At 47.3% G+C, this 26812-nt stretch overlaps 1 protein-coding gene across 3 annotated transcripts in view; it reads left to right on the top strand.

The window, feature by feature from the left end:
* Nucleotides 1-25981, top strand: part of GGT5 (gamma-glutamyltransferase 5) — a 43475-nt gene extending 17494 nt beyond the window's left edge. For 2 of the 3 annotated variants that reach the window (XM_050924489.1, XM_050924491.1), the window contains 11 exons: nucleotides 4411-4541; nucleotides 7287-7379; nucleotides 10601-10796; nucleotides 12575-12732; nucleotides 13985-14131; nucleotides 14595-14731; nucleotides 15722-15912; nucleotides 17166-17263; nucleotides 18416-18528; nucleotides 20145-20255; nucleotides 20527-25981. In XM_050924489.1, the coding sequence (XP_050780446.1) occupies nucleotides 4411-4541; nucleotides 7287-7379; nucleotides 10601-10796; nucleotides 12575-12732; nucleotides 13985-14131; nucleotides 14595-14731; nucleotides 15722-15912; nucleotides 17166-17263; nucleotides 18416-18528; nucleotides 20145-20255; nucleotides 20527-20673 (1522 nt within the window). In that variant the 3' untranslated portion in view covers nucleotides 20674-25981. Of the gene's footprint in view, nucleotides 1-4410; nucleotides 4542-7286; nucleotides 7380-10116; nucleotides 10370-10600; nucleotides 10797-12574; nucleotides 12733-13984; nucleotides 14132-14594; nucleotides 14732-15721; nucleotides 15913-17165; nucleotides 17264-18415; nucleotides 18529-20144; nucleotides 20256-20526 lie in introns of those variants that run through there. The other variant, XM_050924490.1, reaches the window with a different exon arrangement.
* The last annotated feature ends 831 nt before the right edge of the window (nucleotides 25982-26812 follow it).

The raw sequence follows: 26812 nt of genomic DNA, 5'->3' as shown, positions 1-26812 counted from the left end.
AAAAGAAGTTTCTAGCCCTCCCAGTTGCAGTGAAAAGCTTGAAAACAGAACCTAAGTGCACCCTAAAGACACTAAAACGAGAAGGGAAATAAATGACATTCACATATATTAGGCTTAAAAATCATGAGGGTTTTCAATAATGTCTTATGATTTTGGGGGGCCTGATTCATGCCTTTTGAACATTTAGGATTGGCAGCACTGAAAATTGAGGTGGTTGAATCTGCCACTAGGAGAGTCGATCAAGGTTAACCTGGAGTTGTGGGAGGCTGCAGTAGTAAGTTCCTGTTCCTTAGCCTCCATGCAAATACGTCATCTTAATAATGCTTCACTCCTGTAGCCTGATCTATAGATTATGAATAAAAATTCCCAGTCACTGTATCACTTTGAGGGTTGACAGGTTCTTGTCCCAAGAGCAGGCCCAGTATTATTAAAATTATATAGTTGGGAATCCAGATGAGCACAGGTGCAACACTCACACCGCAGGAACTCTTTTATGTTTACAAATAAATAATTTATTAATACATTTAGCAAAGTCATACGCACTCTAATTCAGTAAGGTAGAGAGAGATAATACAGAAAGTACATCTGAACATCCATACTCACACCATCCCCTGCAGAACAGCCTGAAATGTTAGCCATTATCTTCCTCATCACCGTCACCTTCTTCATCTTCACCATTGGCCATCATTCTGGCCCTTCCCAAGGGCTACATCTCTCTCCCTACCAGGGGCAGCTCTAGGCATTTTGCCGCTCCAAGCACGGCAGGCATGGTGCCTCCCTCACGGCGACCGGCAGAGCCCCCCCAGTGGCTTGCCGCCCCAAGCATGCGCTTGGCGTGCTGATGCCTGGAGCCGCCCCTGCTCCCTACTGCCCCCAGGTTGGGATGCCACTTTTATAATAAGTTATGCTGACATTACCCATGTCTAATGCATATTCAGTAGGGGTTTCTCCCCTCTTCCTTATTTGTATTTCCTCCCCTTACCAACGTTAAGATGTCCTTCTTCTATAGATTAGTGTATTTATGATTTCACCCCATTATCATATATGTCAATTTGTTGCCAGGGCACTTTTGCAGTTGAGTATTCCGTTCAAAACCTTCCAGAAGCTGGTGTCAGTTCATGTTCTGTGGTTGGCTGATGTCATTATGGACAAAATTCCCCCCTACAGTCTACTTCCAGTTCCCCAAAACTTATTGGTTACCTAAGTTTATCTGTGCCAAAGTTCGTAGGCTTCAAGCCTCATGCTAATTTCTGAAGCCAATGTCTTACAGGATACAAGCCTGTAGGTTCCTTGCATTACCACTGAACATGATAAAGCAGAATATAATGCAAAGCAGTGAATATAATAGAGCAGAGGTGGGCAAACTATGGCCCACAGGCCACATCCAGCCCGCGGGCCCCTCCTGCCTGGCCCCTGAGCTCCTGGCTCGGGAGGCTAGTCCCCAGCCCCTCCCCTGCAGTTCCCCCTCCTACGCAACCTCAGCACACCACGCTGCCAGTGCAATGCTCTGGACAGCTGGGCAGCGCAGCCTGATCTGGTGCTTTGTGCTGTGTGGTGGCGTGGCTGTCTCCAGCCAGGCGGCGTGGCTGTAGCGCTGCCAGCCACCAGTGCTCCCGGCAGTGCGGTAAGGGGGCAGGGAGTGAGGGGTTTCGATGGAGGGCAGGGTCGTTCGGGGTGGCGGTCAGGGGACGAGGGTGTGGATAGGGGTCAGAGCAGTCAGAGGGTGGGGAACAGGGAGGTTGAATGGGTGCAGGGGTCCTGAGGGGCAGTCAGGAAGGAGAGGGGGTTGCATGGGGCAGCAGGGGGCAGGCAAAGGCAGGGGTTCTGGGGGCAGTCAGGGAGAAGGGATGGTTGGATGGGTCAGGGATCCTGGGGGAGGCAGTCAGGAATGAGAGGAGGGGTTGGATGGGGTGGCGGGGGGTAGTCAGGCGTGAGAGTTCCGGGAGTAGTTAGGGGATAGAGAGCGGGGGGGGGGATAGGGCAGGGGTCCCTGGGGGGCCATCAGGGAATGCGGGGGTTGGATGGGGTAGGAGTCCTGGGGTGGGGCCATCAGGGGATGAGAAGAAGTGGGGGATAGAGGGCAGAGACTGGATCACACCTGGCTGTTTGGGGAGGCCCTCAGGCCAAAAAGTTTGCCCGCCCCTGTAATAGAGGTAAGCTGGCCCACTGAGCTACACCCCTATAGCTCCTTTCATCTGAGGGGAACAAGATACTTTCATAATCATTCAACTGCAACATCATTCATTGTATAAGGGGTAAAACTCCTTCTACAAGAGGGGTGACTTTGTAGGTAGGGCACTGGACTGGAGATCTAGGTTTTGTTCCTGTCTCTGCTACAAACTCTGTGTGATCTTGGGCAGGTCCCAGAATCCCTCTCTGTGTCTCAGTTCCCCTATCTGTATAATGGGAAGAATACTTCATGTGTGCCAGGAGTGTTGTGAGGCTAAATTCATTAGTGTTGGGAAGATGATCAGAGGGCCCCAGAATATGTTATAAATAGAGACATGGACATGCCTGGCCTGCAGTGAGTGGGGATTTGAGCTTCCTCCAAGCTCAGTGCAATTTGGAACAGATCTGTGGATCCAGCCATTACTTTGGAGGCCCTGGTCACCACTCCATAGTGAAGAGTGCATACTTGAAGGAGCTTGAAATGAAGCCTAGATTGGGATCTAGTGCCCTGCGCTCGTTCACTCTGGTGTAAGTCTGGCGTAGCTTCACTTACGCCAGTGGGGTTACACTGCTGTTAGTGAGCAAAGAATCAGGCCCTGAATTTCCACAGAGTTGGTGTTCAAATCCAAGGGCTTGTTTCTCATCCACCTGTAACTCATACTTCTCCCTTCCCCTCACAATATAGTTAATAGTCAAATGGTGCCTTGTCTAATTGTCGTAGTAGCTGGAAACGTAGTGCGGTTGAACTAGCCACAAATCACTTACATTACTTAAGATATTTGTGAAGACTTCAGCTCTGCTTATAGAGTGTGCTGTGCTCTCGTGGGGGGGCTTCTGGTTTTCAATAGCTTTCCTCATCTTTGTATGATCATTTCCTGATCTGCCTGGTTGCTGTGGCTTAAAAAGCTGTAGCAATTTCCGATGATTGTTCGCTATTTTCATCCTTCAGCTCAGCCTAAATAAGTCTTCATGGTCCAGCTGTGCCATTTCCTTGTACAGATTTTAGATCCTCACACAGAATTCCTGCCTCTTTTTCCAAGGGTCTTCTCCAGTTTCCTTTCCCACTTACTGTAACTCATTTCCTCCCATTTTGTGAAATCATCTGTGACGAAGTGGGAATGTTCTTAATGTTTTCTCTGAATACTATTGGGTGCCTCAGTTTCCCCTATGCATTTCTTAAGTATCTAGGTGGTGGGATAAGGGTATGTGATTGTGGCAGAGCCTTAGAGGGCCAGTGTGATGCTGTCTGCACAGCGAATGGCTGACACCCTGTCTCCTGGCAACTGATGGCCTGGGTCCCTCCCCTGCAAAGGTGCCAACTGAAGGTGTTGGAGAACAAAGAGATCAGATGACCTTCTGGCCCAGGAAAGAGACAAAGGCCAGAGGAGGGGCTGGAGAGTTTCAGTTTGGAGCCAGCTGGGAAATGGAGGGAGGCACAGATGGGACCCTGGCCTCCCTGCCCCAAGATGGACCTGACTTAGGGGTCCTGTTTCTGTACCTACGAACTCTGTCATAGTCTGTGTTCCTGTCTTCTAAAAACCTTCTGTTTTACTGGCTGGCTGAGAGACATGTCTGATGCAGACAGGGGCGGCTCCAGGCACCAGCACGCCAAGCGCGTGCCTGGGGCAGCAAGCCACGGGAGGTGCTCTGCCGGTCGCCATGAGGGCGGCAGGCAGGTTGCCTTCGGCAGCGTGCCTACGGAGGGTCTGCTAGTCCCGCAGCTTCGGCAGACCTCCCACAGGCGTGCCGCCAAATCTGCTGGACCGGGGACCTCCCGCAGGCAAGCCGCCGAAGGCAGCCTGCCTGCCGTACTTGGCGCAGCAAAATACCTAGAGCCGCCCCTGACTGGGGAGTTTGGGTGCAGGGCCCTCTGACTTCCCCAGGAGCCCCGCCTGTGCAGACTTGGTGCGGGAAGTGCACGGTGTGAGAAGGGGATGCTGAATGCTCCAAGGTCAGACCCAGGAAGGTGAAAGCTGTGTAAGCTTCTTGCCCTGGAGACAGTGTGCTCAGAGACAGGAGGCTCCCCCAGAGACCTGACTGGCTTCGTAGGGAGAAGTTCCAGAGCATGACCTGGTGACTCTGTGACATCACCCCAGCTGCTTCAGTCCATTTAACTATTGACTTCTCCCAACTTGCCACCTGTATAACATTTGCATTACAAGCAGGAATGCTCTTCCATGAGCCTGCTCAGGGCTGTGCTGCCTGGTCTTTCACAATATTTTCTCTTCCTTTCTCATACAGGGACATCCTACAACGTAAAGGTTCAGCTGTGGATGCTGCTATTGCTGCTCTGGTCTGCACTTCGGTTTTGAACCCCCAGAGTATGGGCCTGGGAGGAGGTGTCATCTTTACTATCTATAATGCAACCACAGGTATGGTAAGGGCCTGTCCCTTCTCAGGTAATTCTCCCATAGCATTTGCATACTCCTCCTTTAGAATCTATTCACCAGCATATTCATTCAGTAGCCTTGCAGAAGCCAATGTCCTGAAAGCTCAGGCAAAGCATTCTAAGTGTGAGTAGGATATCGCAGTAATTCTAAAAGAAATCTCATGCAGGTGAGGGAACGTTAGAGTTAAGGTGAAAAACCCAACCACGTCTAAACGTTAGGCAGGCATTAGAGCAAACCCAGAATGGCCTGAATTCCGGTTAACTGAAGGGCTGATGCTCACCTTATAGTCAGCCAATGCAGGTGAGATCAGAAGGGAAGCATTTGCTATGAGAATCTAAGTGTAAATACTCTGGGCCTGTTGTGACTGTGCTGAGGGATGGATGTGACTCTCCACGTCTGCTGAGACCTTGGACCTAATGCTTCGTGGCAAGTTTGCACCTTGTGTCCTTTACCATAAATGGGTGCAAAAGGCTGCCAGAACAGTACTTTATGTGGCTGTTAGGGACTCCACAAAGAAACAGACTGGGGAGACTCAGGCCTTCTAATTTTTCAGCTTACTCCCTTTGGCAATCTAGCTATGCTCAAGTCCAGCCACTTTCAGGCCCTGACATAAGACTTGTCTGTTTGTTTGGCTTTTAGAACTCCAAGTTTTGTTGTGTTCCTGCTTTAGTGAATTAATAGTGTCTTAATTTAGCCCAGCTGACGTAGCCTATAGAAATTAGTAGTAAGAATAACACTATAGTTTAAAGCAAACAAACCAGCTAAGTTACAAAGTTTGGAAATATGCAGGACTGACTTACATTAGAAAGCTGTGCTGGCAAAACTTCCCTTTTTCTCAGCACAGCCTGGTGTGTTGTCTCCTACCAACCAAACTCTCTACTTTTGCTGACATAATTATTCTTCTGTTCAGAACATCGTAACCCTCTGCCACTATACTGGCAGTGGCTGCGTGGGCACACACATACTGATACTGGTACCGATAGTACTCCAGCTGCAATCCCAGAATGCAACATTCATTTGTGGTGCCAACACCCTCCTAAAGTCTACTGATTCACCTCACTTTTTTCCCCCTTTACTGGTGAGAGAATCCCATTCGTTGCCACATGAAAGGGACTTAAGCACTCTCTATTGCAGATATGAATTACAGTAGTGTGGTCTGTTGTTGCAGGATAATGTAATCTGCACACATGCCCCATCTCTTAGCCTACCTCCAGTACAATGATTATCAATAGCCAGTCTGTAAACGTGTATATGGTGCTGCATGTCTAAGGTTGTGTTGCGCTCTGGCTTGCACTGCAAAAATGGAGTGTCTTTCCAATAGCGGCAGATGAATATGGAGTATTGGATGGTTTCAGGAACTTGTATGGACAGTTTGCAGAGGAGAGTAAGAGAGGGCATGATTGTCACATTTTGGGGTGCAACCCACATCAGTGCGAGGTCGTGTTACCATTTGTCCTGTAACTCTGAGTGCCTTAAAATGTTCTGCTGCTGTAGCTTCCTGTCTGGGTGCTTCCAGCCAGCATACAAGCATGCACTGAGTATCTGTGTGATAAAAGCTACCCTGGTTCAGCAACTCCAGCACCCTGCTTGTTACACCACAGCCACTCCCTGGTCTCCAGCAGCCTTGGTTACTATTAGCCAAGCCACCTCTACTCCTGAATTTCCCCAGAACTGTCTGCCCTGAAATGTCCAGCCCTCTCCTGGTACATTGAGGGAAGTAATACAATCCATTGGGCCTTTAAAGAGACAAAACCCCAGCAGTCTATTGCTTTAACTAGAGCTCAGAATTACGTCAATTCAAAGAGGGCGCTGGGTTGGTTTAGATGGAAAATAAACACGTTTATTAATGAAAAGAGAGGATTTTAAGTGTAAAGGATAAAGTCAGAAATAGTTATAAGCAAATAAAAGTGAAAAACACTTTCTAGGGACTAAGATTTAACCAAAACTACAGTCTTGTTTCAAGGTGAGCTTCTGTTGCTTCCTCCCAGCAAGACAGCTGACTGACCCCTTGGTCAGAATCTCCCACAAAGTCCAAGGTACTCGGTTCCTTTGTCTTTTGAGGTGAAAGATAAGTTGGAGTTCTTTGCCCCCCCTCTTTTATAGTCCAATGTACTTTTGAAATGCAGCCTTCTCAAAGTCGAGTGCTCTCCTGTGAGGAAAGGTGCCATGGAGTCTGATGGAGAAGGTTCCACGCTGGTTCCATCCGCCAAGAAACAGCCACTTCACTGCAGTTTGCAACCATGCCCCCTGCAGCAAGTGCAGGAGCGATGTAGAGATGAGAATTCCTAGCTAACTGGTTAAGCCAACAGTATGGCTCTTTGCACCGCTGAAGTACCATAAAAGGGCCACAACAGTTTTTAAGAGCAATAGAGCCAGAATTAACTCATCTGTATATCCTGGATCATGATCTTGCTTTCGGATCAACAAAGGGCCAAAGGGACCAACAGTATGAGATGTACTGTTCTTAAAATTGTTAGGAAGACATAAACTCTGCAGCAGGAAAGCTTCCTGCTGCAGAGTTCATAAACACAACATAAGAGTTTGGCAGGTTTGATGATTGACTTCATGGACTCCACAGTGCATGATCCAAAGGGACTCCAACCCTCACCAGTTTCCACAAAAAAGCAAAAACTCCAATCCTTTGCTTTCTGCTCCACCAACTGTGATGAATGAAGTTTACCAGACACTGGGAAGAGATTATTGTATGTTTTCCTTTCTTATTTCCAGGAGAGGTCATGGTGATTAACGCTCGTGAAACAGCTCCAGAAAATATCAACCAAGACTTGTTAAATCAGTGTAATGATTTCACTCTCCAAATAGGTAAGGACAGGAATTGGACTGTTTTCCTATCAGACAGCTTGATGCAGTAAGCAGGGAGAGTGGGGCCACTGCCTAGCATTTGGGGAGAGGATAGAGGTCCTCGCAACTTCACTGCATTATCGGAAGTCCGTTGTCTCTGGAGGGTCACTCTTCTTCATTATTTCCTGCTGTTGCTCTTGAGTGAACAGAGCTAGGCAAAGCATTTGAACCCCCCTAATCTGTGGGATGAGAAGGGAAAAACTGTCCTAGGTAGAGGACGGTAACCTGAATCTCAAGGAAACCTTCTGGGATTGGTCTGGTGTCAGTCCCCATGACTAGACCCTGCATGTACTGCAGTTCTAAGCTTTTTCCTAATATCAGCGTTGGCCCAGAGTTGGGTTGTTTTTAATACATCCGAGATGCCGGCCCCGCACCTGGGGCTCTGCTGCCCACGTCCAGGATCCTGGCTGCCGGCCCCGCACCTGGGGCTCTGCTGCCCACGTCCAGGATCCTGGCTGCCGGCCCCGCACCTGGGGCTCTGCTGCCCATGCCCAGGATCCCAGCTGCTGGCCCTGTGGCTGGAGTCCCAGCAGCTGGGACTCTGGACACCAGGCACAGGTAATAGCAGAGCCCCAGGCACGGGGCCAGCAGGCGGGACCCCAGTGGAATTTAATTGTTAACAGAAACCGATAAGCATCAGGTTATCAGTTAACTGGTTAAACTTTTACATCACTATAGGGCTGCAGGCTGTTGTAAAGTCCTATAGGATCAGGCTCCACAGCAAGACTCATTGTCTGTCAGTCAAAGCTGACAGCTCTGTACTTCATTATTCTTGGCTTTGCCTGGGGCTCAATGCGCAGTTCCACAAACATGACAGCAAAAATGGCCGGGGGGGCATGTTTGTGTCTCAGCGACACCATCTCAAAGTGCAAAGCTTGCAAGGAAAGAGACATTGTCTTTCTGACTGATTTCCCACCAAACTCAGCCAAAGATCCGAAAACAGGACTTTTTCTCTCCTGCATTGTTACTGGGATCAAAAGTTCTGCAGGCCAAATCAGGCCCCCTGTGGTGGTGCAAACCTCCTTGTCCTCAGGTCCTTCTTTCAGTGACATCCATTCAGTTCCCTTGCTGTCAGTGGGTTTGCACAGATCTTACTGTGACTGAACTTAGCAAGGAATGGTGGTGATGCACAAGAAGGACTAGAGTCCAGCACTCTGTCTCGTAGCTGTGTTGACTCTGCAGTAGTAAACATCATTTTAAAAAATTACTTTTGTCCCTAAAGTTGGTAGAGGCAACTGACCCACAAGGTGAATATCAGCTAAGTAAGGAGGTGCCTTTTTTATGTAATCTTCAAAGTAAAACTGCATTTTCCAAGTGCTCTGCACCCAGCAGCTCCCACTGAGAACAATTAAAGTCAAGGTGTGCTCAGCTCCTCTGAAGAATCAAGCCCTGAGTGTCTTGCCCAAGATCCTTCAGGGCATCTGCGGCAGAGACAGGAATTGAATCCAAGTCTCCTGAGTTTCAGTACAAACTCGTAACCAGGACACTACCTTTTCTGTCTCACCTCACCCTGCTTGTTAAAGAGAATACAAGTGCTGTTACTACTAACAGCTAATAGAAAAGCAGCTTCTTCAGCTTGGGCTGCCGCAACTTTTGTTTAGGAAGAGGTCAAGAGATCTACCCTTGGGGCTTTTGCACGAATGCTTTGCCTTCCCTAGATTCAAGGATCTCAGAACACATTACAGGCACTAGTGAACTAGCCTCAGGACACTCTAGGGAAGGAGGTATTAGTGTCCCTCTTTTACAGACTGAGAAGCTGAGGAACAGAAATGTTAAAGCCATTATTGTTTCTTAGAGGAACAGAGCTCAGCTGTCCCAACCGGAGATCTAAGAGGCATTGTGCGGGGGACTAGGCTACTTTAAGAGGGTGCAGTCTCTATTTCCCTATCCAGTTATTTGCATCACCCTTTCCACAAATCATCACAGCTCCTGCTCCATCCCTTCAGGGCTCAGGTCAGCATCCAGGCGGTGAATGTGACTGGCCCCTGTACAGGGGTGCATGTGGAGAAGACCCCATACGCTCCCCAGTTTGAGAAACACAGGCCTGCTGGATAAGGCATAGGGCAGGAAACTGGAGTTTGTGGGAGTGTCTATTCTCAGCTCTGCCATTGACTCACTGTTTGACTTTAGGCACCTTGTACCCTATAGTGAATGTCTGCTGGGGCACAAAGGGGGGGGGCAGTAGTCCCAGGCCCCCTCACCAGAGCTGGAACTTTAGCTTGACTGCCCTGCTGTCAACCCCAGGGAGAAATGGAGCAGGGTCACCAGGAACCCACAGTATCAAGGTGGGTTGCACAATTGGAGCCAGGCTTTTGGAGTTTACTGGGGAAGCGGAGCTGCACGGGGAAGATGTGGTCTGGGGCTCCCAGATATGCCTGGCCCCTGGTGGAGGTAGTATTCTTCAGCCTGACAGCCTTGGGGCTGGTTGTGGGGCAGGGAGATCTCGGGGGCTGAGTGCAGGAAGGGAGAGGTCAGAGCTGAGTGTGGGGCAGCAGATGGGGGGCTTGGGGGAGCTGAGAGCAGGGAGAGTGTGCAAGGAAGAGAGGTTGGGAGTGGGTGCAGAGCAGGGGAGGGAGAGCTCTGGGAAAACTCTGGTTGTGCCCGATAGTCTGAGGGCAATTGTTGCCATTTTAGGGTGAATTGGTTGGCCACGTCTGCTGCTCAGATGCTAGCTAGACATTGTTTTTCCATGTAAGCAATTGCTGAGCTATCGCGTATGGAACAGGCAGCTGGAGGAGGGTTATCAGTAACGGGCAGGCAGGAAGAGGTGGTCTGTGCTATCTCTAATGGAATATGGGGCATGGGGGTGGCCTGTGCTATCGCCAGTGGAATTGAAGGCGGGGGAGGAATGGCCTGTGCTATCACCAGTAGGATTGAAGGTGGGGGAGGAATGGCCTGTGCTATCACCAGTAGGATTGAAAGGGAGGAGGAACTGGCCTATGCTAACACCAGTGGGATTGAAAGGAGGGGAATGGCCTGTGCTAACACCAATGGGATTGAAAGCAGGGGGGATGGACCACGCCTTGAAACTAATGGACATTCCTGGTGCTAGATTCTGCTTCCCTTCTTAGCATGTCATAGCTGTTAGTGGTGGCCTCCAGATGGATGTGACCATGAATTATATGATTAATATATGGGAGGAGAGGTTACTGCAATGAGTAATATCATAACTGCTTGTGCAGGGAGCCAGTGGATTGCAGTCCCAGGGGAACTTCGTGGATATGAAGAAGCCCACAGGCGCTATGGCCGGTTGCCATGGAAATGGCTGTTTGAACCAACCATCCAGCTTCTTACACATGGAATCAGAATGCCAGCAGCGCTGAGCAAATTTCTCAGTCACCCACTGTTACAGAGCTTTTTGAAAAAGTCATCCTTGTGGTAAGAGAAGTTGTATTTCACCTGGGTGTGTGGCATAGGCGCTGACTTCCCCTCTTTCCCATGGGCACTCGATCCCCCATCCTGCCTCCGGCCCCACTCCACCCCTTCCAGGAGGCTCTGCTCCTGCCTCATCTCTTCCCACCCCTGCCCTGCCCCCATTCCACCTCCTTCCCCAAATCCCCGCCCTGGCCCCGCCTCTTCCCTGCCTCCTCCCCTGAGTGCGCCACGTTCCCACTCCTCTCGCTCCCTCCCAGAACGTGCTGTTGCTGCCAAACAGCTGTTTGGTGGCAGCTGGGCAGGAAGCGCTGGGAGGTAGGCAGAGAACCAGGGATGCGGCGCACTCAAGGATGACTATGAGCCGCCAATGTGATACGGCTATTAAAAAAGCAAATGCGATTTTAGGATGCATTAGGCGAGGTATTTCCAGCAGGGATAAGGAGGTGTTAATACCGTTATATACGGCGCTGGTGAGACCCCATCTGGAATATTGTGTGCAGTTCTGGTGTCCCATGTTCAAGAAGGATGAATTCAAACTGGAACAGGTCCAGAGACGGGCTACTAGGATGATCCGAGGAATGGAAAACCTGCCTTATGAAAGGAGACTCAAGGAGCTTGGCTTGTTTAGCCTGGCCAAAAGAAGGCTGCGGGGGGATATGCTTGCTCTATATAAATATATCAGGGGCGTTAACGTTAGGAGGGAGAGGAATTATTTAAGTTTAGTTCTAATGTAGGCACGAGGACAAATGGGTACAAACTGGATATTAGGAAGTTTAGACTTGAAATTAGACGAAGGTTTCTAACCATTAGGGGAGTGAAGTTTTGGAACAGCCTTCCGAGGGAAGTAGTGGGGGCAAAAGACTTATCTGGCTTCAAGACTAAGCTTGATAAGTATATGGAGGGGATGTTATGATAGGATAGTTTAATTTGGGCAATTGATCTTGGATTATCACCAGATAAGTCTGCTCAATGGTCTGCGGGGAGATGTTGGATGGGATGGGAACTGAGTTACTGCAGAGATTTCCTTCTTGGGTGCTGGCTGGTGAGTCTTGCCCACATGCTCAGGGTTTAGCTGATCGCCATATTTGGGGTTGGGAAGGAATTTTCCTCCAGGGCGGATTGGCAGGGGCCCTGGAGGTTTTTCGCCTTCCTCTGCAGCGTGGGGCATGGGTCGCTTGCTGGTGGATTCTCTGCAGTTTGAGGTCTTCAAACCAGTTTAGAGGATTTCAATAACTCAGTCCTGGATTAGGGGTTGTATAAAAGTGGATGGGTAGGGTTCTGTGGCCTGCCTTGTGCAGGAGGTCAGACTAGATGATCATGTTGGTCCCTTCTGACCTATGAGTCTATGAGGCGCTGGGGCAGGGGGTGAGGGGAGCTTGGCTGCCATGGGAAATGTACATCTGCACATTCAGAATAAGATAGGGGACTGGATGTGTGAAGACTGCCTCTGTTGAAAGACATTGACAGTGCTGACAGGGCAGAAACTTGCAGTCTTACTCATGTGAGCATTCCCATTGGGATTACTTGAGTAAAGCCTGCAGCTTCAGGCCCAGCATGAGGAATGTTTGTGTGGGATTTGACATGGAGACATGCTTTCCAAGGGAAAAGTACTGTGTGAAGACAGGCTGTCCCCTGGCGGTATAGAGTGGAGCTTTGGAGAACAAGGACAAACAGTACACAGAAGAAACAAGCTTTGGCTGGCAAATGGGGACTCTGTGAAGGGAGAGAAATAATCACACACATGCTATAAACCTGAACTGATGGACATTCTCTCTTAACAGCCAGCTGTTCTGTGAGAATGGTGTGGTCCTAAAACCTGATGCAATCATCTTTTGGCCAACTCTGCTGAAAACACTGAAGGCTGTAGCAGAGAAGGGAGCCAGAGAATTTTATGAGGGCGAGATAGCACAGAATCTGGTGAAGGACATAAAACATGAAAGTAGGTAACAGTTATTCTTCATAGATGAAATTTCTCTAAGGTGGGTGCACAACTGGTTGAAAGATCATACTCAAAACGAAGTTATCAATGGTTCATTGTCAAACTGAGTGGGGTCTCGCAGGGGGTCAGTCTTGGCTCCAGTACTATTCAGTATTTTCATTAATGACTTGGATAATATGAGAGAGTGAAGAGTATGCTTATACATTTTGGCAATGACATCAAACTGGGGGGTTGCAAGTACTTTGGAGGACAGGATTAAATTTCAAAAGGACCTTGTCAAATTGGAAAATTATTCTGAAATCAACAGGATGAAATTCAATAAAGATAAGTGCAAAGAACTCCGTTTGTGGCCCCAAAAATGGAGGCACTCAGAGTCACTAGTTACCGTTTTAAAAAATCGACATCATGACAAGTACTGGCGAAAATGCTAGGCCTGATATTTCCTGGTGCAACTCAGCTGACTCTGTGGAATTACGCCATGCCGGGATTTGAGCCTTGATGCCTAGGGATTATACACAATAGGGTTTTCAGCTAAGAAAATAGGTCTGTGTTCAGGAAAGCTGTAGCCTTGACTTTAATACAGCTGAGGGTTCATTTATCAAAGGAAGAAAGAGCAGAACTTGCAGATATTTTACCTCATGAGGAAACTGACCCCACCCACATATTTGGCTGCTGATGTGAGATAAGGAGTAAGAGGATGAGTCTTCTGTTTGACGTGGTATAGACTCCCAACTGGTTGCTGCACTTTATTCATGCCTTATTGACTCACTGAGTGCAGAAAATGCAGTCACTGGATAATATTTTTCCTTTTTTGTTCCTAGTCTGAGAGCTCCCCTCCTGCTCTTCACTGCAGGTTCACCTTGTCCGTCGTTAGGGGAATGACAGCAGTATTGTTCAGTGGGGCAGCCACTGGGTGGAGGTCCAACAGTAGGGTACCTTATGCCATTTCTCTTTCCACAGGGGCAGATGTGACCTGGCTCAGTCCCAGGAGTGGAGCCTGAAACCCAGTCTCTGCTCTGTCATTCAGCCAGGGTCACTGTGCAGTTGTTTCACCAGCTGTATCAGTTTTTTGCAGTCCTTGGCTTTGACACACAAAAGAGGAAGGGCAAAAGATAGGTGGGGGGATGCTGGGGCTGGTTGTAATAAGTATTCTTCAGGCTTGCAGGGGCTCTGGCTCTCTCTGCCTATGGCAGGTACCCATAGAGTAAGCTATCACTCCAATGGCACGTGCTTCTCTTGTTTTCTCTTGAAGACGGCAATCTGATGCTGAGTGACCTCAAGAATTTCCAGGCAGAAGTGATGACACCCCTGAATATTTCTCTGGGTGGATACACAATGTATTCGCCCCCACCACCAGCTGGGGGTGCTGTTCTTCTCTTCATCCTCAACATACTGAAAGGTAATCTGTGAAATGAAAGGCAGATTTCTGTATCGTGTGCCATCAACATGCACAGGAAGGGTAGTGACAGTGGGTGGAGGGGCAGGATGAGATCAGAAACAGCAATGTAATAATATTACTTGGCCCTTATCTTCAAAGCATGTTACAAATATGAACCAACTAATCCTCCAAACATCCTTGTGAGGTAGGGAAGCATCATTATCCCCATTATACAGCTAGGGGAACAGAGGCAGAGAGGTTAAATGACTTTCCCAAGGTCACAAAGAGAATTGGTTCCAGAGCTGGAATTAGAACTTTGGTGTTCCTGCTTCCCAGCCCATGCTCAGTCTGCGGGATCAAGTCTCTCAGATGGGAAGAAATGGATTAAGAATAGGGATGGGACAGAAAGAGTAGATAGGATTAGGACTCATGATGTAATGCAGCTGGCTGTCTTCCTTACTCCATTAATCCCTTTGGTTTACAGAGTTTAAATTCACGCCAGAGTCCCTGGAGCCGGCCAATAGGAAGATTGAGACCTACCATCGTATTGCAGAGGCACTGAAGTTTGGCAATGGGCAAAAACCAAAACTGGATGACCCACAGTTCTCTGGCATACAGCAGGTGAGCCAGCACAGCGCCAGAAGGCAGTCAGAAGTGCTATTGCAGATCTCAGACTGTCCCTGTGGCACAATCAGTGGGGAAAGGGAAGAAATGGAAATCAATTTGCTGTTAATTGTCCATGTATTTTAAAGTCCAGTCAGTGTTTCCTTGCTAATAAGAGTCATGTACCCCAACCCCATAAAATTTCACTGCTCACTGGTCCAGTGCATCTCCATCTCAATGGAACTCTTACTTGTAAAATGAATATGTGCAAACTTGGGCTTCCTGCCCTGACTGTCCATTGGATAGTTGATAGGAAACACTGTCATGGAGAACAGCTGTTAATTTGCGGCCCCTTCCTCCTCCCGTGCCTTCTCTATAGTTTTGATGCAGGGCTGCTGTTTCTGTTTTGAAACCTCTTTGTCATAAACTCATATGCTTTACACTCCCTATGATAAACCTTCCAAACAACCTGCCAAGTCCCGTTAAGATTCATTAGAACACTGCACTGCAACGTTAAATGTTACTTCTCTCATGCTTACTCGTGCTGAGTAGGGATTTACTCTGTGTAGTTCTGTTGCAATGGGGAAGAAGTAAAATCAGTGGGACAACTGGTGGAGGACAGTACTGCTCAGTTTGGCTGAGGGTGGCAGAATTGGGCCCTGTGTTCTCAGACAGTCTCAGAGTCAGTATGTTGATTGTTTCATTTCAATGGCTTTGCTCACCTGATCAGTTAAAGCAGGAAAGAGAATCTGGATTACAGGCATCATCCATTGCTGTTTGCCAGAGTGTTCTCATTTGTTCAGGAGTTGGTTATTAAGCACTGATAGCTCTGCTTCGTGTTGTTTGAGGCGGTGGGTTGTGGGGAACAGTTGGGCAACAGATGCTTGAGTGATGTAGATTCTCTGAATTCCATCACCTTGAGTTAAACCCCATGACCACCTCCTCAGTCTGCAGCAGCATCCCTGTGTTCTGGAAGGGTCATCTCACTGCCCTTGGCCTTATTCCTAGGTGATTATTCAGGAACTGTTGTCGAACTCCTTTGCTGAACTTGTCAGGAAGCGTATAGATGACAGAGGTGACCATCCACGCAGTTTTTACAATCTCTCACAGCCAAGCAACACAGGCTACGGCACCTCCCACGTCTCCGTCCTCGCTGAAGATGGCAGTGCTGTGTCTGTCACCAGCACTATCAACCAGCCGTAAGTGACCAGAGCCTGGTGATTTGGTCACCCAAAGGGAGTGTGACTGGGACTCTGCTGAGTAGGTTTGTGGGGCTCCTGGAGCATCCGAGCGTCGGTAGTGCCACCTGAACCCCGGCTGCTTCCCATCTTGTGACTCTCTGGAAATGGCTTCAGTCTCAGGTCTCCCGTCTCTCCCCCACCTTCACTCTTTCGCAGGTTGCCACTCGGTGCGGGGGGAAGGAGGGAGGGGTTGCTGTGCTGTACTCACAGGGAGGGGACCAGATGGCCTAGGTCTGTACTGAAACTGACACACAATCCTACTGTCCAGTATAACAAACTGGCACAGCCAGTTACCTGGCTCCCAGGCTGGTTATGAAAAATACAACAGCCTGTGTTACAGTTTCCCAGAAATAGGCAAGTCAGGGGCAGGGATGTAGCTACCCACAGGACAGCCGTACTCTGAGCTTCCCTATGCTTTCTCAACCAGTCATCTGAGTTTGGTTGTTCCAAGCTGGAGCAGTGAAACGGCCTCCTGCCTGCTATCAAGGGACGTAGCCCCAAGCCACCTCACTGCCACGCCCACTCGTGTCAAACAGGACAAACAACTTGCTCAGTAGTTTTTGCTACTGAGCCACCTATTGAGAGGTGCCCTAGAAAGTGGCAGCCAGCAACTCTTTTACAAGCACTTGGACTCAGCTGACTTAGGAAGTAGAAGTGGCTCAGTTTAGTTGCCTGCAGGGCCGCCCGGGATGGGGGGGGGAAGAGGGGCAATTTGCCTCAGGCCCCGCAGGGGCCCCCACAAGACTATAGTATTCTATAGTATTGCTACTTTTTTTTATGGAAGGGCCCCCCCCCGAAATTGCTTTGCCCCTGGTCCACTGAATCCTCTGGGCGGCCCTGGTCGCCAGTACAGTGATGGCTCTGGCCCAGCACAAGGGTGTAGTATTTACTCTGATTTCAAAACTTAGCCATACAAAAGGTAAAACTCTCTTGTCTCTTCTTACAGATAGTGGACTCAGCAACCCACACAGCCTGTGGTCACACAACAGTAAATATAAAGGTACCCCAGCCTTAAGGCACTGGCACCTCTGCGCTGAATATGGGCTTAGCAGAGTCTTCCATGGGCTCCTGAATATGGCAGTGCTAGGTTGGCATGGTGCAGCATGGCCAGTGGTAATTCCCAGAGGGTTCTCTGCTGTTCTGTCTGTCGGTGATCTTTGGCATGACCGTCCTGGACTACCACATCTCACATGTGCTTTCCCTCCACTCAGGTTTGGCTCAATGGTATATTCTCCAAGCACTGGGATCATTTTAAATAACGAGCTCGCTGACTTCTGCAAGAAGAAGCCAAAAAACAAGATCACTAGCGGTGAGAGCTGTCGCCTCGTATCTAAACAAAAGGCCAGAATGTGCCGTGAACATCCACAAACCTTTGGATGTGCTCCCCGATCTTGAGCAGCCAGCTCATAGCTCTGAGCCTGAAGTGCACCTTGGGAAATGATCTCCAGCAAGACATTCCAAGGGTCAGAGGTTACTTTTCCTCCCTGGTCCCTTTCTGACCAGAACTAGATATGAGTTTGTTCTGAATTAGTGCAGTACCTGTACAGTCTGTAAAACTCTTTCATTCGTTTTCTGGGCAGGGCATACAAAGCAAAGGCAAAACGCTGAGAAGCTGAACTCAGAAAAGTAACTACAATCCATATAGGGATAAATGCTGCAGTGCTGACTTTCGGCTCCCAGTGACTTCACAATTCTCAGATTGTGGGAAAATAATAATCCCCACAAGACACACGCATCCACCAAGAATTTAAATAGTTTTATTATAGTGCCGGAGGTGTATTTATATCTGTACAACCCTATACGTCTATATAAAGTGCTTGAGCCTGTAGGGTTACCAGATAGCAACTGTGATAAAATGGGACTGGGGGGGGGAATAGGCACCTATATAAGAAAAAGTCCCAAAAAATGGGACTGTCCCTTTAAAAACAGGACATCTGGTCACCCTAAGCATGGGGCTAGTGGCACATTGTTTTCCATGTTAGCAGATAAGTTTCACCCCAAGGAATTCTTCCATGGTTCAGCTATGCCAAAGGTTGACAGAACAGTGCCTTTCTGCCCAGGTTGTGCCTATCACTAGTCTTCTCGGCTCCTTGGAGCTAAGATCAAAGTATAGTATCTAGTTTCAGCAGTCCCCAAAGAAGTTTGAGGCTGCAGCACACTACAGAGCTAAGCAGGGCTGTGAGAGCATCTTCATAGTTACAGACCTCCTCTAGTGCAGGTTGGGCTTCCAAGGAGTGGCCTCTGGCCAAGGGAGATAAAAACAGTGTCTTCCCCCTGCCCCCCCGGTTGCTTTCCCCAAGACTTGTATTTCTGGAACAACTGATGGAAAGTTGAATTGCTGAGGGGAATGGGTGAGGTTCAGTGTGGGACAGGGAAGAGCCAAACAGATATTTGCCATGAACAAAGTTTGTTTTTTCCCTATGGCCAGATGGGCCAATAACTCATTCTCCATCTTCTCTAGGAGAGAGACCCCCCTCTGACATGGTTCCTTCCATTCTCATCTCCAAAGATGATAACTCCAAGCTGGTGATTGGAGGCTCAGGAGGGGACCTGATTATCAGCGCCACTGCCTTGGTGAGCGAGTGACCGCGTGGCATGGGAGGGAGCACTAAAGTTACTGCTCTTCATTTGAGTTTCCTCCTACTAAACGCATGAAACGTTCATAAACCTACCTGCAGGGCAGAGGGGGCCGCAGCTCCTTTTGTCGGTGCTGTTAAGACTGTTTGAGAGTGCTGCAGGCCCACCAGCCTTTGTGACTACACTGGACACTAGCCCAAGTGGGTTTTAACATCACCATGAACTGGAGTTTCCTTCACTTCATGGCAGCTCTGTCATTGCCCCACAGGCATGGCTTACTTTCTTGCTAAAAACAAGAGATGATGTGTCTACTGGAGGTAGAGAGGATGAAATGGGAGCTTATTAAAACTGGTACCATCTCCCAGACCAGATAGGGAATGTTCCCATCATCTTGCACACTCCGTGTCCTCTTTCACAAACCTGATGCAATTGCTAGTCCTGTCCTTAAAAACTCCTCTCATTAGAGGTTGGGGAGTGGGAAAAATAACTTCCTCTCCATAGAGGTTGGGGCCAAAGTGTCCCCAGGTTGCTTTCCAGGTGAGGTAAGGGATTTCATAGGACTCTCTGGCCAGCTCGAGAGGCAAATCTCCCCTTCACTGTTGGACCCATCATCTCTGGATGCTGAGTCGCATTCATTCTCGCCTCCTTCTTTTGCTAGTTTAGGCCTCTCACTGACAGGAAACCAAGGCGGTCACGGTAGGCCAAGGTGTTGACTCAGCCTTGAATGACTGTAGTTAGGGATGGGCAAGACCAGCTTTCTAGTCCATCTCCTGTCCCCTAGGGCCTGTTGTTCTAGGGTGGAGTCTGTTTTTAGAGGCTAAATGAACCCCTGGCTGCCAGCAACAGAAAGACTCATTCCAGAAGCTTGTTAAAGCTCTAGATATTGTTCTTAACAGTTTCATAACATCTGGGCTGATGTTCAAATGAGGCAAGGGTGAATCAAGACAGATTCCGACTCTGTCCCTTTCATTTGGACCAGTGAGTGCTGTGGAGTCCTGGGGTGTGGAGGGAAAATCTGTGTGTGTTTGTTCCAGTCCCGCCACCTATTTCAAGGGTAGTATTGGTCTGTTGAAGGAAGCTGGGTCTAGCCCTCCTTGGCCCATGGAGCAACAGGGTGTGGCGAATAATCTGCTTTCCCTTGGTATAGTGCACAGCACCTTTATGGCCAGTTGTCTATGTGAGATATGGGCACATAACAAAAGACTATTGTATCAACCCTGTAGGTATTCTCATGGGGGTCAGGATTGTAGTCTGGCTTTGTGAGCGAGTTCTAGGGTTTCCTAGAGAAACCAACATCACTGGAGGGTAATTAATGCAAATCCCTAGCTAGGCAGCCAGTCTGGAGAAGACTCGCTCTATGGTGGAAACTGCATATACTAGCTTGACCAGGATCAAGAGGCCTGATGAACTAAAGCTGTCACAGGTGCCCATCCAGACCTAGGGAGAGCAGACACTTTCTCTTAATCCTAGCTATAACTGGTGTAAATCAGTAAACATTCCATACAACCAGGATATAGCCCAAAGGCTTCAAAGGTTTGCATCAGTGTCAGTGAGAATTTGACCCAATTTCTCACCCTTCACCTTCGTTAACTGCTGAGTTTGATCCACTGCAGGCGATCATGAACAAACTCTGGTTTGGCTATGACCTGGAGCGTGCCATCTCACTGCCGGTTCTCCATGCCTCCATGAACAACTCCATCCAGTTTGAGCCAGGCTTTGATGAGGTGAGCAGGTTCCGTTGGCTCTCCCTGCACGTATTGCTTGTCCTTTGTGTGGGTTACAAATACAACTGGCAGGCAGATGAGTGCTCCTTGTCTGTCACCACACCAAATGCTAGGAGGGTCCCACTTCCAGCTGATGCCCCTTTTATCTGAACCCAGTCACCGGACCAGCTGCTCAACATGTTTCCGTCCCATGGGAGAATAAGCCCTGATGCAACACACAACAGAGGCCCCGGCGAGACTTACTTCGTTTTTTCTGCTCCTTCCCTTTCAGGCTGTTAAGGGGGAACTGCTGCGCAGAGGACACCATGAACAGAAACGCACCATGTTCCTGAATGTTGTGCAGGGGATTTCAAAGGAAGGAAGATGCATCTTTGCTTATTCTGATCGAAGGAAGCTGGGGAAGTCATCTGGGTATTAAGAACAAGTGCTGTAGCAAACATTTTATTGTAGCCAAAAAGAGTATGAAATAACTGGGTCCAGCTATCCTGGAAGCACCCCTGACATCTCCTGTACCAGTCGGACTTCCTGAAGCCACCTAGCAGAGAGTGTGGGTGAGACTCATAGTAACAACTGACCCTCCAATATATGGAAAGCTACATTCAAGCTGTTACAGGCACTAGTCAGCCAGTCTTGGCTAGAATCATACCCTCCATGTATTATATCTGCTAGTTGGGTCCAGAGGACAAAGGACCAGCACTTGTGTGATATATAGAAATATATTTTGTGAACAGAGCAGCTAGTAACCAAGCAGAATTTGGAAAGGGGAACCAGGCCCACTGCCAATGGGAGCTGCCCTCAGGGACCTGACTCTATCTTCCCTAGAGTCTGAAGATCCTCAGATAGGAGGGGGGGGTGGTTTCTTTCTGGCTTTGGAACCCCCCCCCCCCCCCCCACATGTGAATGTGCTTTCTGGCCACACCATTAATGTGAAATAGGAAGCTATGACAGACTTCTTTCTTTGCTCAGGTGTGTTTCAGCACCACCAAGTTGCACAGCAGAGCTGCAAGATACAGCTTTGCATGGACACACGATAAGGGAGTGAGTCTAACAATATTTTGTCTAGCTCTTGCCTGTCCCATGGGTATCATTTGACATTAGCATTAGCACAAACCTGTCTATGTACTACAGCATCTGTTGCCATAGTCAGCTACTCTAGGAATGAGGGCCACCTCTGTAGCAGCGCTGAAGGTTTCTTAGGCACTGCCTAAGAGAGAGTCTCTACAAATGAGCGGTGCAAAGTGTGACTGTGCATTCGTGTGGATAATGTGAATTCTTTTCTCCTTTGGAAGGAACTGATGATGTATTATTACAGATAATCTTCCAGTTTTACACCTCTCCCCTGGGGGCGGGGAGCCCTAAGCATTCTTCAAATTTCCTTGCTCATCCTTATCTAGATGTGAGCCACAGTGAAGCTGAAGACAGGCCCCTAGATGAGTTGAAGTGAGGATGCACAAGAAAAGGAAATGAATATTTCTTCAAAACAGGAGGAGTGAAATGGGTTCCGGGAGGACCCTTTAAAATAAAGGTGCAGGTAAGAGTAGCCATATAAATAAGAAGAAAACAAAGAAAGAGGAAGTGGGACCGCTAAACACTGAGGATGGAGTGGAGGTTAAGGATAATTTAGGCATGGCCCAATAGCTAAACAAATACTTTGCCTCAATCTTTAATGAGGAGCTTAGGGATAACGGCAGGATGACAAATGGGAATGAGGATATCCATATCCTGTGGTAGCTATTACCACATCCGAGGTAGAAGCCAAACTCGAACAGCTTAATGGGACTAAATTGGGGGGCCCAGATAATCTTCATCCAAGAATATTAAAGGAACTGGAACATGAAATTGCAAGCCCATTAGCAAGAATTTTTAATGAATCTGTAAACTCAGGGGTTGTACCAAATGACTGGAAAATTGCTAACATAGTTCCTATGTTTAAGAAAGGAAAAAAAAGTGATCCGGGTAACTACAGACCTGTTAGTTTGACATCTGTAGTATGCAAGGTCTTAGAAATGATTTGAAGGAGAAAGTAGTTAAGCACATTGAGGTCAATGGTAATAGGGACAAAATACAACATGGTTTTACAAAAGGTAGATCATGCGAAACCAACCTGATCTCCTTCTTTGAGAAGGTAACAGATTTTTTTTAGACAAAGGAAACGCAGTGGATCTAATTTATCTCAAGTTCAGTAAGGCATTTGATATGGTTCCACATGGGAAATTATTAGTTAAATTGGAAAAGATGGGGATCAATATGAAAATTGAAAGGTGGATAAGGAACTGGTTAAAGGGGAGACTACAACGGGTCGTACTGAAAGGTGAACTGTCAGGCTGGAAGGAGGTTACTAGTGGAGTTCCTCAGGGATTGGTTTTGGAACCAATCTTATTTAATCTTGTTATTATTGACCCTGGCACAAAAGGTGGGAATGTGCTAATAAAGTTTGCGGCTGACATGAAGCTGAGAGGTATTGCCAATACGGAGAGGGACCAGGATATCCTACAGGAAGATCTGGATGACCTTGTAAACTGGAATAATAGTAATAGGATGAAATTTAATAGTGAAAAGTGCAAGGTCATGCATTTAGGGATTAATAACAAAAATTTTTGTTATAAACTGGGAACGCATCACTTGGAAATAACAGAGGAGGAGAAGGACCTCGGAGTACTGGTTGATCACAGGATGACTATGAGCCATCAATGTGATATGGCTGTGAAAAAAAGCTACTATGGTCTTGGGATGCATCAGGCGAGGTATTTCCAGTAGAGATAAGGCGGTTTTAGTACCGTTATACAAAGCATTGGTGAGACCTCATCTGGAATAGTGTGTGCAGTTCTGGTCTCCCATGTTTAAGAAGGATGAATTCAAACTGGAACAGGTACAGAGAAGGGCTACTAGGATGATTCGAGGAATATAAAACCTGTCTTATGAAAGGAGACTCAAAGAGCTTGGCTTGTTTAGCCTAACGAAAAGAAGGCTTGAGAGGAGATATGATTGCTCTCTCTAAATATATCAGAGGGATTAATACCTGAGAGGGAGAGGAATTATTTAAGCTCAGTACCAATGTGGACACAAGAACAAATGGATATAAACTGGCCATCAGGAAGTTTAGACTTGAAATTAGACAAAGGTTTCTAACCATCTGAGGAGTGAAGGTCTGGAATAGCCTTCCAAAGGGAGCAGTGGAGGCAAAAGACATCGCTGGCTTCAAGACTCAGCTTGATAAGTTTATGAAAGGGATGGTATGAGGGGATATCCTAATTTTGGCAATTAATTGATCTTTGACTATTAGCGGTAAATATGCCCAATGGCCTGTGATGGGATGTTAGATGGGGTGGGATCTGAGTTACTACAGAGAATTCTTTCCTGGGTATCTGGTTGGTGAGGCTTGCCCACATGCGCAGGGTTTAGCTGATGGCCATATTGTGAGGTCAGGAAGGAATTTTCCTCCAGGGCATATTGGCAGAGGCCCTGGGGGGTTTTCACCTTCCTTTGCAGCATGGGGCACGGATCACTTGCTGGAGGATTCTCTGCACCTTGAAGTCTTTAAACCATAAGTCGAGGACTTCAATAGCTCAGATATAAGTCAGCGGTTTGTTGCAGGAGTGGGTGGGTGAGATTCTGTGGCCTGCATTGTGCAGGAGGTCAGACTAGAAGATCATAATGGTCCCTTCTGACCTTAAAGTCTAAGAGTCTAAGAGTAGCATAGTCAGGATTTCTATTATATCTGCACAAACACACAATGAGCCTTTCCTAACTGGAGCTGTTACTGCACCCACCAACGCAATGAGACATGATGCAGACTGGTGCTGTGCGTTCTGTGACTATTTTACACCTGTGTCCTCAGGAAGAATTGTGCTCCACAAAAATGAGTTGCCCCAATTAACTACCACAAGTGACCTATGTTTTTCAGAGAATTTAAGGAGACGACTGTAGGAACATGCCAAAGAACAGTCATAACTAATATGCCTGTAGGAGGGGAGCGGACTAGTGCTTGTTAAATCACAGACGTGCACGGCCTAGGGGGTTATATACACCTCATCCCTGCCATAGGTATGATTGGGCAGGCAGTCACATTGTTTATATTTGTACACTGATAGTTTTAAAGGGCTTTAGAAAAATTCATAGGACCAAAGATTCAGCATGCCTCTATAAATTCACCTGCAGCCACTTGTGTGTATAGGAACCTTTGTTTGCATGCAGGAATTTGAGATTATTATACACTTTTAAAGCCTCGCATATAACAAATTTATATTGGCTTTTTTGTGTGTGTGCGTTAATAGATTCCCTATTCTATTAACCCATTTGATGCAGAAAAGCAAGCAGTTACACTCATGTCAGACCTTAGTCTTTTTACAGCAGTCTCATTATCCCCCCACCACTGTTTTCAAACTCATGCTTAAAATGTCTCCGCAAACCCTTCTGACTGTTAGCTTTTCGTCCCAAATGGCTGCATACATGCCTTTAAAAAAATCCTATATCTCATGAAACCAGATTGCTGGATGCCTGCTTTTTCTACTCATAAGCCCCTATCATGTAAATAAAATGCTAGTCACTTAGAACCCTATTAACTCGGAGAAACAAAAGTCAGCCTTTAGATGCATTTCAGTGCTGTTGAAAATTAAACTTGCTACAAAGAGCGAGCTGTTTTCCTTCAGGAATTGTACTCCAAGAAACTATTGCATCAACTTCCATGAGAAGCTATGGCTGCATCATAGTGGTGGCTCATACAGAAATATGGTTGCACTAGAACCATGATGTTTTGTCTGGCAAAGTATCAGAGGGGTACCCGTGTTAGTCTGGCTCTGTAAACAGCAACAGAGTCCTGGGGCACCTTATAGAGTAACAGATGTATTGGAGCGTAAGCTGACGAAGTGGGTATTCACCCACAAAAGCTTATGCTCCAATACATCTGTCACTCTACAAGGTGCCACAGGCTGCTTTGTTGCTGTCTGGAAAACAAATTTATTGCTTTACGTACTAGTCAATGAGTAAGACCATGTTTTCCTGAAGCAGGGCTTGCTGTTTAAAGTGCTTGCCTGAACAAGTAGTAAATGTAAGTGTGGCAGAATGGTACAGGATAAAAGAATGTTGCTGGCTGGCTAGCACTCATTCTAGAGTATGTAGAATGAGAGGGGCCCTGCTTTTTCTTTCTTGTTACAGTCTGGTGTTTGCAGTAGCTGTTGTGATTTAGCAGTCATATGACCTGAGCTGCAGGTATACTGACCTCTCAACAGTGGTAGCACTGATGACTATAATTAGTTGCCACCCAAGAATTGTGGGTAATTACATAGGCCCCAAACAGTAAGTTCAAAAATGGACCCAACTCTTCAAGAGCAGGCCCACTGACTGTACACTAGCAGAACTAACACGTAGAACCATAACACACTAGGCAGATAAATTGAACAGAAGTAGCGCTAGAGCTGTCGTGACCTTTGGCTGGGTGAATGTTGCTTAGTGTGTATAAAAATGAGGAACTGGCTGGAAGTAGGCAGGAGCTATTTTTGCTACCATATTACACCTCAACTCTGATCTCAGCATCAATCAGGTCTAGCCCTGGGATTCTCCGCTGGTAGGATCCCCCATGCCAACTGCTGCCAAGGGCAGGGGCCAATTCTGTACACTGCCACCTTCCATGGGCTTTACGTGACACTGTGAGAGGGGATATGCTTCTATTTTCCAATGGAAATTTGTTTTACAAAGTTATATTTTTAATAAAGTACTTTTACAAATGGCTTGTAGCTGCTGGGAATTTTTACCCTGCAGCCCTACCTCCCCCACCCCAACCGAGAGAATGGAACCAGCTGCGTGGTTTCCATTTCTCTGCCATCCCGAGTCATTCTGGCATTTCTTCCAATAGCAGCAAGGCGTTCAAGGTGGTTTTGAACAGACACATGTTCTACTTCACCTTTGAAATAAGTGTCTTTGCCTGGACTGGGCTCTCATGGCTTGGGCCCTGGGCCCAGCATTATGCACTGAATTGTGGGAGGGGTCTGAATATTACCGCAATGATTGTGAAATAGCAACAGCCTAACTATTGCTAAGGAGCTTATGAGGCTCCTTTAGTTAAAGTGATATGAGACAACTGGTGTCATTATAAAGACTGGGAGAAGCTAAAGCAGTCCTTTTAGAATGGTTTGTTCTGGTGCTTTCCAAAATAGTACCCAAGTTCTACTTAATTTCCTCTACTGGGACTTTCACTCATAACATTTCGGTGCACGGTTATGGATTTATTTATTTTTTTAAACATAATCAGTGCAACTCAGTTCAAATCTTTGAAGGCCATACTTTGGCACTTGTTTGTCAGCTAGAAAATAAGTCATATTGAGGTTTCTGTACCATCAAAGCAACACACTGATAGCTAAACCTTGACTTACTGTGGAAAAAGTTTGAGAATCTTGCCCTCTTGCAGAAGGATCTATATAGAATGGGACAGGAAATGAGTTCAACTGATATTTTTCAGGAATAAAAAAGGAGTTTGAAAAAGGAAGTTTTCATCTCAAAACACATAAATTTTGGTAACTTCAAAATCTGAGCATTTGCAAAGACAAACATTTGTTTTCATC

Source organism: Gopherus flavomarginatus, chromosome 15 (genome assembly GCF_025201925.1).
Source record: "Gopherus flavomarginatus isolate rGopFla2 chromosome 15, rGopFla2.mat.asm, whole genome shotgun sequence".
Taxonomy (NCBI): domain Eukaryota; kingdom Metazoa; phylum Chordata; order Testudines; family Testudinidae; genus Gopherus; species Gopherus flavomarginatus.
Note: the sequence above shows the minus strand (reverse complement) of the source record. Positions and strands in the feature narration are given on the sequence as shown.